The 20208-nt window shown below is 37.9% G+C and overlaps 1 protein-coding gene and 1 non-coding gene across 4 annotated transcripts in view; both read right to left on the reverse strand.

Moving 5' to 3' along the window:
- Positions 1-6564, reverse strand: part of Rspo2 (R-spondin 2) — a 142627-nt gene extending 136063 nt beyond the window's left edge. The window contains exons 1-2 of one of the 3 annotated variants that reach the window (XM_048802016.1): positions 5768-6564; positions 5110-5394 (exon numbers count right to left, since the gene is read on the reverse strand). In XM_048802016.1, the coding sequence (XP_048657973.1) occupies positions 5110-5224 (115 nt within the window). In that variant the 5' untranslated portion in view covers positions 5225-5394; positions 5768-6564. The remainder of the gene's footprint in view (positions 1-5109; positions 5395-5767) is intronic. The other 2 variants (XM_048802015.1, XM_015486373.2) reach the window with 2 other exon arrangements.
- Positions 6565-12679: 6115 nt separating this feature from the next.
- On the reverse strand, positions 12680-12752 carry Trnaa-ggc. Its single transcript has one exon. It is a non-coding gene; the product is annotated as a tRNA-Ala (tRNA).
- Between the last annotated feature and the right edge of the window lie 7456 nt (positions 12753-20208).

Genomic DNA, 20208 nt, shown 5'->3' on the forward strand with positions numbered 1-20208 from the left:
AGGCAGACCCTGGAAAGAGGGAAAGCACACTCACCTTTCCCCGTCTCATGCCCTCCCCCAGCCATCCTTCATCCTAAGGACAGATCAAAATGAAAGGATGGAAAACATGGGTGAAAATGCTGTTTAGTTCTGAAACCCAAACCTCCACCATCATCCCATCCCACCCTCATCCTCTACATACACCCTCATATGTGTGTATAGACACTTATATACCTTCCCAATTAATTACATATATGCTTTAGTATTAACACTCTCCATATTTATTCCAGCTGAAAATATAAGAATTTATAAACATAGGTGGCCACATTTGCTATCGAGGAAAAAAATAACAAACCTCATGATATCCTGAAAACTATAAAAATTCAAAACCTTATATTCATCCCAAATCTTACAGCATTCTTTTAGCATAGTGATTCTCAAACATTACTTTGAAAGATTTGTCATCTATTTCCTGGATATGAGATGGATAAGAGTACCTATTTCCAGCCGGTGGAGGGATTGTATAAAGGCAGTCAGTTAAAAGGAAAGAAGTAAAAAGTAGGGCTGGGGTTATGGTTCAGTGGTAGAGCACTCGCCTAGTGTGTGTGAGGGCCTGGGTTCAATCCTCAGCACCACATATAAATAAACAAAATAAGGGTATTGTGTCCACCTACAACTAAAGTAATATTAAGTAAAAAGTAGTCTACTTAATCCATAAACTGGCCAGATTCTGGATAAATGAAGAGGAGGTTTTGCATTAAGGAATCAAAAGTATTACGTCCAACTTGTGATTGTTGCAAATATTGGATTCTATTCAGACTTGATTTTAAGAGCAGATAAAGTAAGCCAGAATTAAATGGAGGCTAGGCAAACATCACCTATTCTGAATCACTTCCAAATTTCAGTGGCAAAATAAGACGTTGGTTTGAGCACAGCAACTTCCTGACCTCCCTGTATTGGTAAGACACTGGCCAGAAAAACTGATGCAATTGTGCTGGAAGCAAAGGCAGTCAATTAAAAAACAAGAAAAAAGAACATGTTTATGTTGCAAAATTAAACAATCACATCAGCTTTTCTGAAATACTCTGGAACTCAAAAAAGTAAGCATGCATGCAAAATGTATTTTGAAGCATTTCCATTTAAGTGTAGGTTAATACGTTCCATGTGCCACTTTATATTATGAAAGAATAGGAGAAATAAACTATTAAAAAGTACTTGTAAAAAAATAAATATCCCCAAATCTCTTCATCAACTTTTTAAAAAGACAAACACAAATTAATTCAGCCTATACAATTTAAGAAAAAGTATTTATCTTTTTGTCCCAACCTCATTTGCCAGAAACACAGCACATTGTTTGTGGTAAACACTTCATTATCATGTAAGAAGTCAAATATAATTTGCAAAAATGAGATGTTATAGAGGAAGGAGAAGATGAAGCTTCAGTCAGTATAGAAAAGACTACAGAAGTCAACTTCTGCCACACCACGCCCCCTACCATCAGTCCACCAGAAACACCAGTTGTATGTCTAGAAGACTTGCTGCTTTCAAAGAGTTTTAAAGAAGTTTGCATTAAGTCCCTGGTTAAAATATGGAAAGGATTTAAGATTAAGTCATCATATGCCAAGTTCAAAAAATTCTAAGGGATCATAACAAAGTTATGATTTGTCTATCCACTTTCAGTAATTCAGCCTGAAATGTAGCTTACAATCATTCCAAAAAATATAATCAAATAACCTCATTTGTCATACAAATAAATCATAAGCGGTCCATAAGACAGATATAGTAGGGGTTCACAGTAGCTAAAAATGACTGTGCATTGAAGTGGGATAAAAGGGCCAATGTTACCATGTAGACCAAACATAAGCTGTCAATCAGATTTCCAAAATGTTGGTATGTGTCTTTCTTCCACAAAGATATTCATTCTCAGTATTGTGTTTGTGCCTAATTTATAGGAAAAAAAGGAAAAAATATTCTAGCTGGAGCCCATTAGGGACTATCAAACACATTTTCTGATTTTGCTTCAAATATGGAGAAGAAAAATGCAGAAGGAGATTAACAGAGTTGTTCATGATGGTCTCCCCCATACAAAATTTTGTCCAAAAGTATAGAAAGTTCTACATTCTATTTTCTCAATCCTCTGGCTGTATTTTGAAATAAAACATAGAGTTAAATGATACATTTGCGCTCTATTCCAGACTGGATGCAATTGATTTTAACTGACTAAATTATCTGATCTCTGCCAAGAATTTTATTTCATTAAGAAAATGATATTATGGAGCATCTGAGATCATAGAGCAGACTAAACATAATGCCAAAGGAGTTCTGAGAATGCTCCACAGTGAAGGTTTGATTATTTGCAGATGGAATATGAAAAAAGAAAAAAAAAAAAAAAAAGAGGTCCCAGGGGAAGCCTAACCAATCCTGGTACCACGGCCGCCTACACAGGAACACAAGCCAAGAAAACAACTGGTCTTCCAAGCTACAACACCTTTTCTAAAAAGTAATCACTTTTCTTCCTAGAAAGTAATATTTAACTGCCACTATACAAAACAAAGGAGAAAAGGGAAATGTTGGCACCACAATAAGCTCTAGCATGTCAACTGTCACTGCTGACATGATTTGGCTAGTAGTCAGGCATTCACCAAGAAACTAATTTAAATCAATCTCCTTTGGGAAAGCCAATTGTTTGGTATGCACAACAATGGGTATAGGATCAATCAGTGGACATGAGATCAATTAAAACCAGCTTAAGTTTGTGAAGAGGGGCAATTCACACAACTTGAGTTAGATCTCTATTCATTTCAATACCCTCACAATGCAGTCCTTAAGCTTCCTTGCAAAGCAGAAAAGCTACTATCACCCTGCACTGTCTAGCCAGCCCTTTAAGTAGTTCCACTTTTAATTAAAAACACAGTACACCCTTTGTTGGCACAGATAGTGTGGTCACTTTTAAGGACCGCAGTTATTTTAGCTAGAAACTTGGGATTTGGGAAAGGACATCTGTTGGGGGTGGGGGGGTGACATACTTTGATAGAATTTTTTTTTTCCTTTTCTTTTACAACCTTATTAATTTATATGTACTTAAAAGCATTCAAAGTTTATGCAATGGAAAGGTCAGTTTGGCCACAGTTAATATTGCACACTTTGGAACTGGGTTTCTAAATGTCAGCGCCTGGGGAAGTGGATAGTAGCTGCTACATGAGATTTTGCTAAGGCAAGCTTTGAAGGAAATGGGTTCTGCCACAGGCAGAACCTTAGAGATGGCCCTGTGGAGAAACATGCAGTATCGCTTCTGGCCGCAGGAGTGCTGTAATGTCATTCTCCAAAGAACAGCATCACTGCATTAAGTTCACTAAAACAACGTGCTTGATTCTTCTCCACTCAAACACAATGGGACAGGCGGGGTAGATCAGAAAGCCATCACTCAATAGTAAAGAATTTGTCCAAAGGTTTTAGATATTTCTATATTTTACAAACCTTAAGCACTTTAGTTTTTCAACTAGGCTTCAGCTTTTAAAGGGGGGAGGGAACCTCTCTAAACAATTTTGACTGCAGTATAGCCAAAAATTCCAGCTTAGCCAAATAATACCTAGAAGGAAAATACTGGAAAGGAGGCGGAGAGGGGCTTTTTAAAGTCATATCAAACTCTCCTGGCCTGTAGAAATAAATTTCTCCCTTGTATTTTTAGATAGGGCGATTTCTAAAAATAAGCATTTTCTAAAGTCAGAACTGAAAGAGATGTGGGGGTGGGTGTATGCATCCTTAATGTCCAGAGATACATGTCAGCAATGGAAATTGGTAGCTGGAGAAGTCTCACACCAGTCATATCCAGCTCTGCCCTGGCGTGGGTCAACCTCCAGCTCTTCCAATGGTGAGAACTGCTTAATGATACCCTAAAAAATACCCATCAAAAATAAGACTTGAAAAGGGCTCTCCAAAAATCTAAACGTAGGGCCGCAGGTTCCATAAAATGAGTTATAGACAAATCACATCACAGGTCGAGATGTTTATATCGCGGGGGTCGGGGTGGGGGTCAAGATCTATGACTCTCTCAACAAATTCTAACAGCACCAAAGTCTGAACTGCAGGAAGGAGACAAATAGTTCTCACCAGGTAGGTGCCTGCAAAGGACTTCTGCACACATTCCCTGAGCACATAATTCAAGGGACGTGTGGCGGTTCATGTTTAAATCCCCCGGGAAGACTTAATTGTGCCTAGCTGCACATACCCTAAAATGCAGTTGGATGAGCTGCAGGCCCAGCAAGACTGCAAGACCGAAATAAGCGCACAATAAATCTGTAGGAAAGCTAGTTAATTCTCAAAAACCTTCCTTGAGGTTTGCATCCGCGTTCCTTGCTGCTCGCACAAGTGAGGGAGAGGGAGCGAGCGGTTAAAATGCCGCAAGTGAATTTCCTTGTGCACAGAAACCCTACTCCGAAATTGCTGCTTTTGAGGAAAACAAATGGAGAAACAAAGCGGGGCCTATTTTTTAAAACATCACGCTGTAGGCAAACACTCTAGAAAGCCAACGCAGGAGTAGCTGGTTCATTCAGAAACTTCTCATTTTCGTCTCAGTTTCCCGAAAAAAGAGAGCAATGGTGCCCTTTTCCTGGAAACGCAGGTTCTTCAGATCAACTTGACAGAAACTCTTACCCAGCTCTTCAACACCCCCACCCCCACCCCCACCCCCATATGTTAAGCCAGGTCCAAGCAATTGGGGCAGGGATTTGGGGGCACGAAGATAGAGAAAAAAAATGGGCTTTAGGGAAAATATTAAGAGGACCAAAAGAGAGCAAGCAAGAAAAATGGATCCCAAATAAGAAATGAGACCCAAGAAAGAGTCCCGGAGTGGAGGCCCAGGAACGACCCGGCGTGTGAACCGCACGACTTAGAACTGAGCGCTCTAGAGACGCCGGGCTTACCGGGCTCGCAGCGCGTCTCATTCTGGCTCACCGCACCCACCGGGGACAGAAGAGACCGGCATTCTGCAGCCCTCGGGGTCTCAAAAGAAAAAGAGAGGTGGTCCGCAAGAGCTGGGGTGTGGAAAGCACCGTCCTGCCCATTTGAGCCCCCGAAGCCCAGTGGTGGGCGAGCACCTGGACACCCCCGACCACGCGGGACCCCACGCACCTTCAGCTGAGAGGGACCCACCTCGCTTACTGCGTCTCCATCGATTGCCTTGGCAGTGGCTGTAATCCATACAGTTCAGAATGATGAGGGCAAAAGAGAAGAGGCGAAACTGCATCTGGACGGTCGGGCGGAGGAGAGACGCCTCTCAAAGTAGGGGAACTGAAAGGTTCATCCAAAGAGACGGCGCCGGCTGCGCTGCTGGGGACGACGCAGAGGAAGGGTTGCCACTAGCCCCGGGACTGCACTGGTCAATTCCGCGCTATCAGCATCTCTTCTACCATGAACCTGAGAGACGAGGAGCGAGAAACATAGTGGATGGAAGACTGAGAGAATCCCGGCCAGGCAGCTGCGCCTTCGCGCGTCCCAATTTAAAGAAGGGAGGGAAGGAGGAAGCAAACCCAATGCCTGGCACGAGCCACGGAGCAGCCTATTGCAGAGCGTTAACAGCTGCAGACGACTTGGAGAGGAATTACAATCAGTGAATTAGTAACCTCTGCCGAGCTAAGGGCTCCGACCCGGGGTAAAAGTGCGGACGCTCAGGGGAATGAAAAACGCTCTAAAAGCACTGAGAGCGCAGAGTTAAAAGAACATTCTTGGGCCCTTTAGGCCCCACGGCGGGGTACTCAAGCGCTGCGGCAGCAAGGTGTGGGTTGCCTACCGTGCGCACATACGTCTCGGGAGGCAAGGGGTGCCTAGGCGCGGCGTTCCATCCCGAGCTCGGGAAGCGAGCCGCTTGGTTAGCACGTGGGCTCGAGAAAAGTTTGCCAACACCCGCCTAGAGCTCCTGGCGGCTCTGGGATTCCGGTCCCCGCGGCAGGGTCGGCACAAGCTGAGGGTCCTCCGGCCGGCGGCGCCTGGCAAGAACGCGGCGGGGCAGGCGTTTCCGCAGCCACTAAGATGCTGCGTCTCCACCCGCGAGTGCGATCCCAGAGCCAGGGGTGCTTCGGCTTTCGGCGTTTCTATCCAACTGTGCTGCTTCTCGGGCTCTCTCCACGGTCACTCCCCAGCTAAGGTTTCTCACTGACCAGCCCGTGAGAGACAGAACACTCTCGGGAGGCCGAAGGGATGTGGCGAGCGCACTTTCCAAAGGAGATGCAGACCCACCAAGGCTCGGGATGCCTCTATAAGTAGGTGGTGGCATCTAAATCCAGGCTGCCTCAGCGTTCCTGGGTCCTAAAGCCAGAAACTCTTGGGTTTCCCTGAGGTCCTAAAGAGAGCTGACCGCCTGTAAGGAGCCTAACTCCAAGAGAAACCCTTGCCGAGCTTTTCAAGAGGAGATGGCCAATGTGAACAGCAGCTCGGGTCACAGGCGCCCCCTGACCTTGCTTTGCGCGAGAGACCAGCGATTCACGCCCAATTCGTCCTCTCTAGCGCTCTGGGATCTGTTCCAACCTTAGCGCCAACCTTCCTGCAGGGGGATCTGAGGAGGGACTGATGCCTTCTACACTTTCCTTCCCAAGCTTCAGGCCAGGACCGCTGCTACTGACAAGCACAATTTAAACTTGAGCCACATTCCGCAGGAAGCCACACCTCTGCCACTTTTTAATTTACATCTTGGCTTTGTTTTATAGGAAGAGCTGAAAGCAGACTTCAGATCTGAAAGCAAGACTGAAATCAAAATGTACAGTTTAGGGAGTGAGATGAGTTTTTCTAATAGCTTTCCCTTGTCCTCAGAACTGTTGTTTCTTGACTTTGTTTTTCCTGCTGGACATTTCATAAAAATGTGTGATACCTTGTCTGCAGTACTTAAGAAACTGGGACCCTGATTTTTTTTTTTTTTTAAGAAAAATTCACGTTCTGTTGGTGTTTCTCATTCTTAGTTCCCCTCCCTCCTCCCACTTTGAAATTTTCCTGAATTAAACTTCCAGGTGTCTTGGGTTTGAGGGAATACTCAACTCAACAAGGTTTTACATTAAATACACATGCTTCTACCCTATTTCTTGCTGGTGAAATCTCCTGCACTCAATACTGTAGGGAAGAACGTATTTGTCCCTTAGGCAAAAGATAAGAATTCATACTGCTAAGCATGGCAGTATGGACGCCTCTATAGACATGCTCACAGGTACTATATTATTATGGTAGCATTTTATTTAAATTATTAAAAAGTTTCAGAAGATACTCAGAAATTTGAGCCAAGACAATCATAAAAAAAATAACATCAAACTACTCATGTTTGTTAACTATTCCATTATACCTGCCTATCGTGATAGGAATTTCAATATTATGCCCTTTATGCATGCCTGAGAACACTCAAGTGAATCTGAGATGAGGTCATTGGTCCCACTTCATAGATAAGAAAATCCAGCCCTGAGACTGGCCCACAGGGCATGAACAGAGTTGACAAAACACATTGCAGAAACAGTGAATCTGTTTCTTGGCTTTCTAAGTCTTTGATTTTTATCATAGAATTTGGAAGCAATTGGAAACATTTCAACTTTGGGAGTGGTGCTGCATTCAGCATAATGACTTGATATTCTACTGAGTCTCTCCAGTATCATAAGTACCACTTTCTCCCCCATATACTCACATGCATGTAGCAGATGTATTGCACTAATAAAGGAGTAAAATCCATGGAAGTTTACGTAGCATGTCCTGCGTTCAATCCCTGCTACCATTATGTAAATAAACAAATCCTGGGGGGGCAGGGGGGGGATCAGGACAGAAAAAAATCTCCAAGTAAGCTTCCTGCCTTCCTGAATGGTTTGAGGCCCATTAGGTATCAATGGTGGTGAGTGTCCTTTCAAATGCCTAAAGGAAAATAAGCACAAACCCAAGCAGATTTAGCTCCACCATTTACCACCAGGATTACTTTGAGCAGCTCTCTGGATCTCAGTTTCCTTGGTAGTATTTTCAGGAAGTCAGGCCAAGGTCACTTTCATCTCTATCATGCTCTGGCTTAAAATCAATTTTCCATTTTCTGTTGAGATGTTCACTATGGGATCTGACCAATGTGAGGACAAACTCATTATCTCTTTGTAGAAAAAGAGACATCCTTGTTAAATTACAGACCTCTCTCAACCTTATCCCTGTAAAGATAACTTTCCATAATTTTTGTCCTTTGGGTGGCACAGTTGGCATTTTTAAAACCAGAGATACTTTTCAGTTTAGTGAACTTCCAGATTAAGTTCATGAAAAAGAATTGTAACAACCCCACTTCTGTAAAAATATGCTCTCACTTCTGGTTTCTCTTTACCCTCACCATTCTCTTCACTGAACTTCAAAACTCTGCCATGCTTAGTTAGTGGGAAATTTAAAGTCCCATGCTAAATCTCTGGGGCTAATTTGTTGATAATGCAGGGAAGGGATTTTTTTTTTTGGGGGGGGGGGGGAGTTGTTGTTATTGTTGTTGTTGTTTTGGGTTTTTTTTGTTTTTGTTTTTGTTTGCATTTTTTTCCATTCACTGAATATTTTTTTCTGATTTCAAGAACCCAGGAATGTTCTTGCTACTCAAAAATACAACCCCAGTGGATCCTAAACTATCATTAACTTTAATCCCATATCTCTGCTTCCTTTCATTTCCAAATTCTGTGTTGTCATTGAGGCTCGCAGCTTACAGATTCTACATTTCAGAGTCTCAATGAACTTTTTCTTCAAACTAAATTTATATTGTGTTTCATTAAACTAGGTTTGTAAATAGATATGTGCCAGTGTCTGTGTACAGAGAAGCATACTGATGATATTTAAGATGTAGACTGCGTATCACTCTTAGGCAAAAGAGAAGGTTAACAGGGGCCTGGAGTAGGGAAAGATGTAGAGACTAGAAGCAAGTTTCGTATTTTGCTCTTTTAAGTTTGAATTCATTCAGATAGCTTAAAATCAATTTTTACAAAAGGATATCTATGGAAAAGGCTCTCATACCTCTCTCCCCCAGGTAGTGAGTGAGTTCTCCTTAGAGGTAAGTTATTCTCGTATAACCTACCAGGTTCTGAGTAGACTTCAAGAGATATTTTGTGTTTATTAAGCAAATATATATGTGAAGATAAATGTGTACATGTGTGTACATCCACTTGTAATATATTCTTTCCATTTTTTATGCAGCAGTATTAGTTGAATACTTTATTTGGTGATCAGCATCTTGTTTCTTCAATGTACTTTACAGTTCATTGAACATCAGTTCATAGAGAATGTCCTATTCTTTTTATACATTGTATATCTTTTCATTGTCTGGCTATGTTGAGCTGCCTACTGATAGACAGTCATATTGTTTTCATTCTTTTCCTGTTATAAGCAAAGTTTTAATTAACTCTCATAGATCATTTTATAAATTCCTTCAAGTACAAAAGTTGGATCAAACAGTTAGACATACGTGTGTGTGGTTTGTTGCATGTTTTCTACAAATTGTTTCCTGGGGATGGGGGAGTCTATATTTTTTTGACTTTTGATACTTGTAAGCAAAAAGTGGTATCTCAGCATATTTTCACATGGGATATTTTTCCCTTTAAATGCCTTTACTATGTGTTAGTCACTTACATTGCTTTTACATGAACTCTCTGAACATATCATCTGATGCTTTTTCTATTGTGTTCCTGGTCATTTAGTTTTGCTTTTTAGAGTATAAACATAACAATATATATTATGTTGTGAGATTTGAGTTACAAATACTTTTCAAACTTTATCATTTGTCTTTTATATTTGTTTCTAATGAATACTAATATAGAGAATAATTTTAAATATTTTTACAGAATGAAATTTGTCAATCTTTTATAAATTCAGAAAGGTCGTGCTTGAAAAAGCTCTTCCACATGCCATTCTCTTTAAATTTCCATTTTGGAGTCTGCTAAAACTTACTTTCAATATAAAGAACCTCAGAAAGTTAATGATTTTTTATGACTGAGCAATGAGAGCTAAAGATAGATTGAAATTTTTCTGAATATTTAAACATTTAGGTTCACAGATTTGGTTGATTTTGGCATTGATTCTTGTTTTCATTAGCTAATTGATTTAGAGTTCTCTTATCTTTTATGTTATCAGATATTCGTATTTTCAAATTCAAATTTCCCCACAATCTTTTTATTCATTGTTGATATTTGTTCATGTTGTATATTCTCTTGTAAGCCAGAATTTATCCTTTAATTGCTTTGGAATAAATTATGGCATTTTTTGCTACTATGTCAATATTAACTGTATAAGTTTTTTTCCTTTAAATATAAACAAATGTCTCTTTTGCTAGTTGCCTATGTTAGCACATGTTCATTTATTATATTTTGTATGAAGTAATTAAATCAATATGAAGGATCTTCACCAAGGTCAGGACCAGTCCTTATCCAGGCTAATTTGTTGTTTTTAAAAAGCATATCATAATCACTTATTTAACATTTGAAAAATGTGTAAATATTTGACTCCTCCAAATGTTAATACTGTTCTGCCACTTGAAAACTCTCTGTACACTGATGTGATAAGGCCTATTTCTTGATTTGTTCTCCATCCCATGGAAGAAATCCAGGAGGCAGTTTTGTTGACTTCAAAGGCCATCCAAATCAGACCAGCTTAACAGAGAAAACTCAAGATTTGACCTAATGTTTTAGAATCATTTCCCTTACATAATCCTTTATGTCCTAAGCTTTTTTGAACTACAGTAATTTGTGTCATTACCATTCTTTTTCATGTAAAAGTGGTTGCTAGAAGGAAGCATTACTATACTACATTAAAGAGAGATACCAAAGATTCTCTGTTTCTAAAGAAATAGGCTCAGTCCCCATTAATATAAATAGAATGTGTGTTTTCACTGTGTTTACCATACTGAATTAGCTATGCTTATTGAGATAAACATAATCCCTAAGACCAGGAAATATCCCCCCCGGAATTTTTTTTCCCCCCACTGGTATCCAAAATAGCTATACCTTTCTAAACACTTGATTTGGTTTTTAAGTTATGATTATAATGAACTGTGCTACTGCTCAAGAGCAAATCTGTGGCTTACCATCAACAAGTGTATAAGACTTTATAACTGGCATTTTATTTATTGGTTTCATTTCTTCGTATTTTTACCCATATTTTCCCTTTGCCATATTTTTCTCACTTATTTTCAATATATTTTACTTTGCAATGTCATATGCATCTCACTTTAACCTTGGAACAAAACAGAAAAGATTTTTTAATGTCTGTTTTTTTAGTTATGAATAACCCTTTATTTTTATTTATTCATTTATATGCAGTTCTGAGAATGGAACCCAGTGCCTCACACATGCTAGGCAAGCATTCTACCACTGAGCCACAACCCCAGCCACTAGAAAACATTTTTAATAATAAAATATATATCATTTTTTATACACACACTCACACAGAAAGTTCAGAGAATAAATATTCGGGTTCTTCTAGTTGGGGAAATAAACATGCAGTGGTTTGGGGATCAACTGGGCCTACTGGGAGATAGACCCAAGCTAACCAAGCCAAAAACTTCATTAATCACTCAATTTTTATAGGTCCCTATTCTTCTGGACCACAATTTTGGGTGTCAAGAAATTAATGTCAGTTTAGAGTTAGTATTTTGTATTCCCCCAGAGTCTGGTAATTTCCCCTTCCCAGAAATATAGTTATCTGAGTAAATGGCCCTAGGTCTTGTAGAGGAAGGCCAGGAAAAATATTTAGAGTGAGGATACTTTTCCAGAGCCTTGACCTCTTCATGCAAGAGATTCTGGGGCCATGAACTGGCTCAATTCTGAGATTGGCAAAGGAGTTGTGACTCTCAGAACTGTGTAAGACCTAATTCCTGTAATAAATTCCTTATCCACAACATCCAGTGACTCTATCCCCAGATCAAACCATGACTGATACAAGTATTTTTTATTGATTTCCCATTTTAAAAAATAAAAACTTACTTCCTTTTGCCCCTTCTTTCCCCCAGCACACCATCCTTCCATCCTTCCAATATAATTTGATCAATATTAAGTAGTTGAATCATTATGACTAAGTATGTTATTAAGAGCTGAGTCACATAGTCAACTGTGAGTACAAGTTACTTTCCTGTACAACTTTTATTTTCTCTGCAATCATCATAATCTTGTTCTTCTCAGCAGAATTTCCTGTGCCCACCATGAATTCAACCTAGCTTCTCTCCTGACCATCTTCCTGAAGGCCCTACTGAAGGTTCCAGTGTGCTTCAGCTGAACAGGATGTCCCCTCACCATCTTCCTGGGGAGTCCCTTTCCTGCTTATCTCTGGTGAATTTGTCTCATGTCTTTCTCTTTCTTGGTCCATTGTGGTATAGGTCATTTTCTAAGAATTTCCTGAAGATTTCTATAAAGGGCAAATGTTTTGACACTTTGCATGTATAAAAATGTTCCTATTCTATCCTCACAATTGACTGTTTGCCTGGGTGTAACGTTCTAGATTAAAAACCATCATCATTTAGTATTTAGAATTTTGAAGTATTTAGTATTGTCTTTTATTTTCAGGAAGCCAAGGCTATCCTAATTGCTGATCCTTATTTATGCTCCTATTGAAGATCATTCCCCAAAGCTTACCAGTCTGAAATTTCACTGGTGTGAATCTTTTTTTCACTGAATTTTCTGGAAGCTACATAGGCTTTTAAACTTGCAAATGTATGTCCTAATTATTTATTTATTTATTTTGGCAGTGCTGGGGATTGAACCCAGGACTTTATGCATGCCAGGCAAACACTCTACCAACTGAGTTATATCCCCAGCCCACAGGAAATATTCTTAAATTATTTTATGGATGTTGTCCACCCCCTTCATTTTCTCTCCCTTTTTTGGAACACCTATATTCAAACATAAGATGTCCAAGTGTGGTCCTCTAATTCTCCTACATTTTCTTCCCTATTTTTCATCTCTGTCATTTTTTCCCCCTACTTTCTGGACTATTCCCTTAGCTTCATCTCTCAAGTCTTCTAATGAGTTTTCCATTGCTCTTCTCATTTTTTTTTTAAATTTCCAAGAGATCACTTTTTCTTTTTAATTTTTTCTTTGTATATAGTCCTCTTTTTTTTTTTCCAAATAGCTCTTCCCTATGTTTGGTCTTTATTTTTCATCTTTGTGGATTTTCTTTGTAATTGGTAACTTGGAGATATTTGCTTTTATTTAAAAGTGAAAGATAAAAAAAAATTGATTAAAAGCTCTCAGTAACTGATGCTTACTTTTCAATTTGAGTTTACCTTATAGTAAAAGTAGACCCTACATAAAATGATTGAGCTATCTATGGAAGGAATCAAGACAGAATTTATTTAATTATTTTCACTAGAGTTAATCAGATTTTCCAAATAAAATTTTGTCAATATTCGACCAAGCAGGGGACTACTAAAGGAACAGGGAGGGTGGGGGTGGGCAGTTGTTGTCCTTTCTCTTATTCTTTCTTTTCTTGTAGACTTTCCCACTTTTGGGGGGGAAAAATTGTTTGACTTTGGATTTCAGTTTGGTTTCAGGAGAGAGCAAAATTACAGGTATAGAAGTTTGTAATTTGTCTTCATGTTTTTCAGTAATACTTATTAAAGTCCTTTATAATGACTCTGTTATCTGAAAAGAGAAGATAAGATCTTTGCCTTTATGGGAATTTCATTTCAACTGGAAAAAGGTAAACAATAATGAATAAATAAATAAAAATAGGATACTGTCTTTGTCTTTCAAAGGTTTATTTTATTTTAGTACTTTTTATTTTGATGAGATTTTAAAAACTCCCAAATACCCTTTCCAAGTAGCACCAATTAATTAAATTTTAATTCATTTGCTTTATCATTTACTTTATCACTACAGTTAGATTTTTTACAACTAATTGACAAGTTTTAAACATCATCTGTTACTCCTAAATACTTCAGTATATACTTCCCAACAATACCGTCTACTCACATAACCTCAATATGTCAGAATTATTATTTTAACATTGATAAAATATTATCTAATCCAGTCTATATTCAAATTTTCTCAGCTGTCAAAAATGTCTGTTATAAACTACTTGTTCCTCAAACCAAGAGTGTATCCAGAATTATACACTACACTTAGTTGTCAAGCTTTATTGTCCCCTTTAGTCTATTTTTTTGTCATTAATGGCTTTTATATTTTGGAAGAACACAGTGTCTTAGTTTTCATCACTGTGACCAAAATACCTGAAAAGAACAACTTAGAGGAGGAAAGGTTTATTTTGTCTTACAATTCCAGAGGTTTAATCTGTGGTCTGCTGAACCTATTGCTCTAGGCCCAAGATGAGGCAGACTATCATGGTAGAAAGGCTTGGCTGGGAAGCCCTGCTTGAAGCAGAGAGAGAGAGAAGGAGAAAGGGGCTGCAGGAAAGATGAACCCTTCCAGGAGATGCCCCCAGTGACCCACTTCCTCTAGCCACACCCCAATTGCCTACAGTTACCACCCAGTTAGTCTTTTGGAACTAGGATGGACTGATTAGGTTACCCCTCTCATTAGCCAATCATTTCACCTTTGAACATTGCTAAATTAACCCAGGAGTTTTGGGGTAACACCACATATCGAAAGCCTTACACAGTTACAATAATATGGTAAGCAAAGAAGGTGAAGGTTTAGATTGGCAAAGTAGATGACAACTAGATTTTAAGTGAACTGAACTTCCATGGTAACAACTATGAACTTTATTGTCAATGCACTAAGGAGTTTTTTTTTTTTTTTTTTTTTGTATATATAAGTAGAAAGTGTAACATTCAGTTCTACCCAAATAAGATAGTTACATTGGCAAAACTGAGAATACATTGGAGGGAAACCAGTTAAGAGTTTGGTTGTACAATAAATGTTGGCAAAAATGTGGAGGAAATGGTACACTCATATATTGCTGGGGGGACTACAAATTGGTGCAACCACTAAGAAAACTTGAAATGGAACCACCATTTGATCCAGTCATCCCACTCCTCGGTTTATACCCACAGGACTTAAGCATACTACAGTGACATAGCCACATCAATGTTTATAGCAGCTTAATTCTCAATAGCTAAACTATGGAACTAACTGAGGTGCCCTTCAACAGATGAATGGATAAAGAAACTGTGGTATATATACACAATGGACTATTACTTAGCCATAAAGAAGAATGAAATTATGGCATTTGCTGGTAAATGAATGGACCTGGAGAATATTATGCTAACCAAAATAAGCCAATCCCAAAAAAACAAAGGCTGAATGGTTTCTCTGATATATGGATGCTAATTCACAATAAGGGGGTGGGGGGATAGAGGTAATTTGGACTAGACAGAGGGGAGGTGAAAGGAGGGGAGGGGATATGAGGGTAGGAATGATAGTAGAAAAACTCAGACATGATTGCCCTATGTGCATACATGATTACATGACCTGTGTAACTCTACATCATGTACCACCAGACGAATGAGAAGTTATACTCCATTTATGTATGATGTGTCAAAATGCATTCTACTGTCATGTATAACTAATTAGAACAAATAAAAATATATTAAAAAGAGTTTGGTTTCAAAAAGTATATATATACTTATGTATATCCACATGATTTGTCATATGTGATAGCAACTGTTATATGATATATAGACATAAAAATGATTCTCATTATTTATGAAAATTATGTTCTATGAAGTCTCTATGAACATTAAATTAGCCAATACTGAAACATTGCTCCTAGGAGAAATATAGAGTCATTTTCCTAAAAGCCTTTGGTCACAACATTTTTATCAACCAATCACTACATAATTTTTTATGCATTTTCTATATAAAGATATTCTTCTATATTACTAATTCATTAATCTCAAACTGATGGCAATAGTACTGTATCTTATGCCTGAAAAGAACTTATTTAACACATGTATTCTTAATATGAGGCACATGACAGTGTTATTGCCCTTAGGAACACTAGACAGAACTTCAGTGCTATGTTGAGAACCATTTTAAACAGAAATCAGCACAAAAGCCATTAGACCTTGAGAGTAGTTGCTTAACTTAGAAATTCCGAATTTCAGTATTCTTGGTGGGGGTGGTCCTCTTGTCGGAAGGAAAAAGAGAAATTCAAACATAGGGTATACCCTGGTTGAGAAGCAAAATAGGAAAGCATTCTCACAATAAACTGGCATCCCAGCTACACCCTCAGTGTCAAGGCAGCTTGATAATAAACCATCCTTCATTATTCTGAATCCCAGATTTACATCTCCTGGTTGGTCTAGCGACCTAGAAGCACTAAATTTGAGTTTAGATGATCCTGGCCTTGTAGTGCCCACAGGTGCTGACAGAAAAAAAAAAAAAGTGAAAACCTTTCTGTGAATAAAGTAGCTTTATTATAGATTCTCATTATTCCTGCGAATAATTTTTTAAATATGATGACTAGCATCAAATAAAGGATAACCAGACACATATATACACAGAAAGATACCATGAGCAAGAAACATCAAATTAAACAGACACACAAAGACTGTAATGATGGTGTCATCTTGCATACTAAAAAGCAACCGTGCTTTAATGTATTTAAAGAAATTAAGGAAGCTTAACAACATATGCAGGGAATAATATTGACAATTAGATGGGAAAAGACTAAGGACAAAAAAGAAGAATGTGGGGGGGCAAGCACTAATGACAACAAAATTTTGAGGAAAGAAGAAAAAAAATTCTCTTTGTACCCACAAATGTCTTTAAAATGAATAAAACCAGTAATAACACATTTTTATCAAAATGCATAATTAAGCACCTACTACGTAGCAGATATCTGTTGTTTTTACATGTTTATTTTCCATTTCTCCCTTCCTCTAAAACAGCAATATTATTTCCCTAAGGGGTTACCATCCCTGTCCATTTACAAGGGAGGCCTACCTTCTTCCATACTCTAAAAGTAGTAATGTGACCCTAGCCCAACATTGACACATTCCATTCCCCTGGTCATTATGAATGATTCAGGAGTGAGACTATTTACCAAGACAAAAGTAACACTTGCTGGAACTCCTGCAAGAGCTGGAACCATGGAGGTTGCTAAATTGGGAGCCTGAAATCTTGGAGCCATGGATAGAGAGATCACCTGTGAAAGCCCAAACCAGGAAAACAAAAGTCAAAGAACAAAAATAGGTTCCCGCTGACATCCTTTAAATGCAGTAGTAGCATCTGATCCACAGACCTAGATAGTATGGTGGTATTTTTTTTTCCTATACAAACATATGACAATAGGCTTCTTTTGGCATATCTGATTTGCCAGCAAATCTACTCCTGCGCTTTAGAGTCATTATTCAGTAAAATAGGATTATTTGAACACTAAGTACTGCAATACAAAGTCAATCTGATAACTGAGACAGATACTACATAACTAATTCACAAGTAGCATATATGGTGTGGATACGCTGGATTTTACATTTAATATTTTTAGACTGTAGTTGACAACAGGTAAATAAAATACAGAAAGCAAAACCAAAGATATGGGAGATTACTGTGCCTAGACTCTATGTTATCATGATTTGAAAGTCACTTCAAAAACTCGTGTTAAATTTAATTGCCATCATAACAGCCTTGAGAGGACCTTTAGGAGTGTTAAGGTCACTAGGCTCCACCTTCATGAAGGGATTAATGCCATTATTGCAGGGGAAAGTTAGCGATTGCAAGAGTTGGTTCCTGATAGAAGGAGTCTGGCCTGACTTCTTCTGTCTCTTGCAGGCTCACTTGCCCTTCTTCCATCTTACATATAACACAATATATAGGCTCTTGCCAAATGCCAGCTCTTGGACCTCTATGCCTCCAGAACCATTAGCTAACTACATTTCTATTGTGTGTTATTTACCCAATCTGTGTTAGTACGTTAGAGCAGTAGAAAATGAACTAAGACATACACCTAAAATGCCTGATATGATTCCATTTTAGGAATCAATACATTCCTGGCCAGTTTGAATTGAGTTTCTAAATGTAACTTGAAAACAAAATATTCCTTGTGCTTAAGAGCTATATTCAGAGGCCTAAGCTAAGTATCAAGGATAAAGTATCTGAAAGAGAGAAAAAGAGTCCGCCAATAAAAGAGAAAGAAAATTTTAAATATAGAAAATTCAGATAATGAGATTGATCTATTGCCAATCTATTCTTTTAGAATCTCCTTCTACTAAGTCTTCATGGCGACTATCTATTACCCCTCCATGGCACTTTAAATATTTTACTTTGTATTATAGCTTACTTTGTATATCTTTGTGTCTCTTACAAACCTGCAGGCCTTTGGGAGCAAATAATCATAGGATTTCAGAGTTATAAAGTACCTTGGACCAATTTAGTAGAGCTTTCTTATTTTATAAATTAAGGTAAGGACCATGTTTTTTATCTTTGGTATCCTAGATGAATCCAGGAGGTAATAATAAAAATTGAATGAAGAAATGAGTTCATGAAATGGAAAAAATTAATAGCAAAGATGAATTATGAAGAAATATAATTAAAAAAAGTTTATGTATTTGGGTAAGGGAGAAAAATTAACACATATTAAAGAGGAAAAGAATAAGATAAAGCAGAATGAGAATTTTGAGCAATACTTGAGTGATTCTGTATGTCTCCATTTCTGAGCCCAATATGCTGCTTTTCTTTTAGAATATTGACCCTTTTAGTTTTTATGTTCTTATGAAAATATAAAATTTATTTTTTAAATACCCTGAATATACACTGAACTGTAGGAGAAATTTACTCTGGATGTATTCTTTATCCTGGAATGCAATGGATTAAATCATGAAAGTAGGATAGAGATTGGAAACACACTTGACTGAGTAGTGATGGGCTTATGGGAGTTCCTCTGGATTGTCCTGGTAGATTATATTGTCATTCTAAATTATTTGCTTGACCTTTCCTTTAGGATAATTATCTTCTCTGTTGTTATGGAATGTGCTGTGACTCCATGTGGGAGGAACATACCACCCTGCCTTATTGACATCAGTCTTGGCCTTGCAACTTGCTTTGGTCAACAGCATGTGTGGCCAAAACAGAAGCGTAAGAACTTTCATGTGTTTCCCTTGCTGTTTTTCTTCATGTGTTAAGAATGACATGTTCCAAATAACAGGTGCTCCTTTATCCTGGAACCAGGACATGTACAGTAGAGCTACAGCTGATTATCAGACACCATTGTTATTCAAACTTATTGAGATTAGGGGATCATTTGTTTCTACAGCAATGCTGGCTTATACACCATTAAATTGCCTTTGAGACATAAACACTAATATTTTAAGTAACTCCTAAAATACTTTGTTTATAGCATGACATATTCTAAGGTAAAACTGATTCAGAAAATAGTGCAACATTCAAAATATAATCTTGTCTATCATTATAAACCTGTTTTATTTCTCAAAGCCTATGTTGTACATTAAAAAGAAGCATGAAAAATCCATAGTCTGCGTATTTCACAGATACAGCGTCTTAGAATGCAATAATAATCATCATAATTTTCTCAGCTGAAAATTGCTTTGCTCTCATTGCAGGGAAAAATTGACTTTACTTTTAAATGTTAAAAAATAAAAATCATAAGGCCAGTCTGTGTGTATAGGAGGAGACTACCCTTTTCTTCACCACTACCACCATAAAAATATTTACAGACTATAAATATCTTGGTTTCAGGACCCAACTGGTCATCTGATAGTTCAGTAATGGTCTCAGTGCAGAAAGAAAAATATGTTTCTTGGTTTTAGAGGAAGGAAAAGGAAAACAACCCCAATGGTTGCATTTTTTAATTCCAAGCTGCAAAGGAAATGTTTTCTTTCATGAAAAACCAGTGAAGCAAGACTCCCTTGAATTTTTATATAAAACCCAAAAAATAAAAAGTAAAAAAGCAATAGATTATAAGATAGTCGTAGTTCAGAAAAGGTGGGGGATTCATTTTTAAAGGGTGGTGATTCTGAGCCCGAATACCACCAGGAATATGGTATGTACTCTAATATGTAGAGATACAGCCAGCCTGTTATAATACAGTCCTTTTCTTCAAAATCAACAAAATTACTTTCCCCCTAGATCTAAGAAAGACTACATATTCCTCCTTTCTTTTCAAATAAAAGGAAAAGAAAAGAAAGTGAGAACTAAAACACGAAGGGATGGCTCTTATAGTTCACTTGAATTTCACTTCCAAAGACTTTTTTCCCTCAAAAAGGCTAAATAGGCATAAAAAATAATAAGAAAAATATGCTGTTCACTGCATCCTGAATCCTCATCTTTCAAACTGGACCTGTTTGCAAGT

The sequence above is a fragment of the Marmota marmota genome, unplaced genomic scaffold (assembly GCF_001458135.2).
Source record: "Marmota marmota marmota unplaced genomic scaffold, marMar, whole genome shotgun sequence".
NCBI classification, from domain to species: domain Eukaryota; kingdom Metazoa; phylum Chordata; class Mammalia; order Rodentia; family Sciuridae; genus Marmota; species Marmota marmota.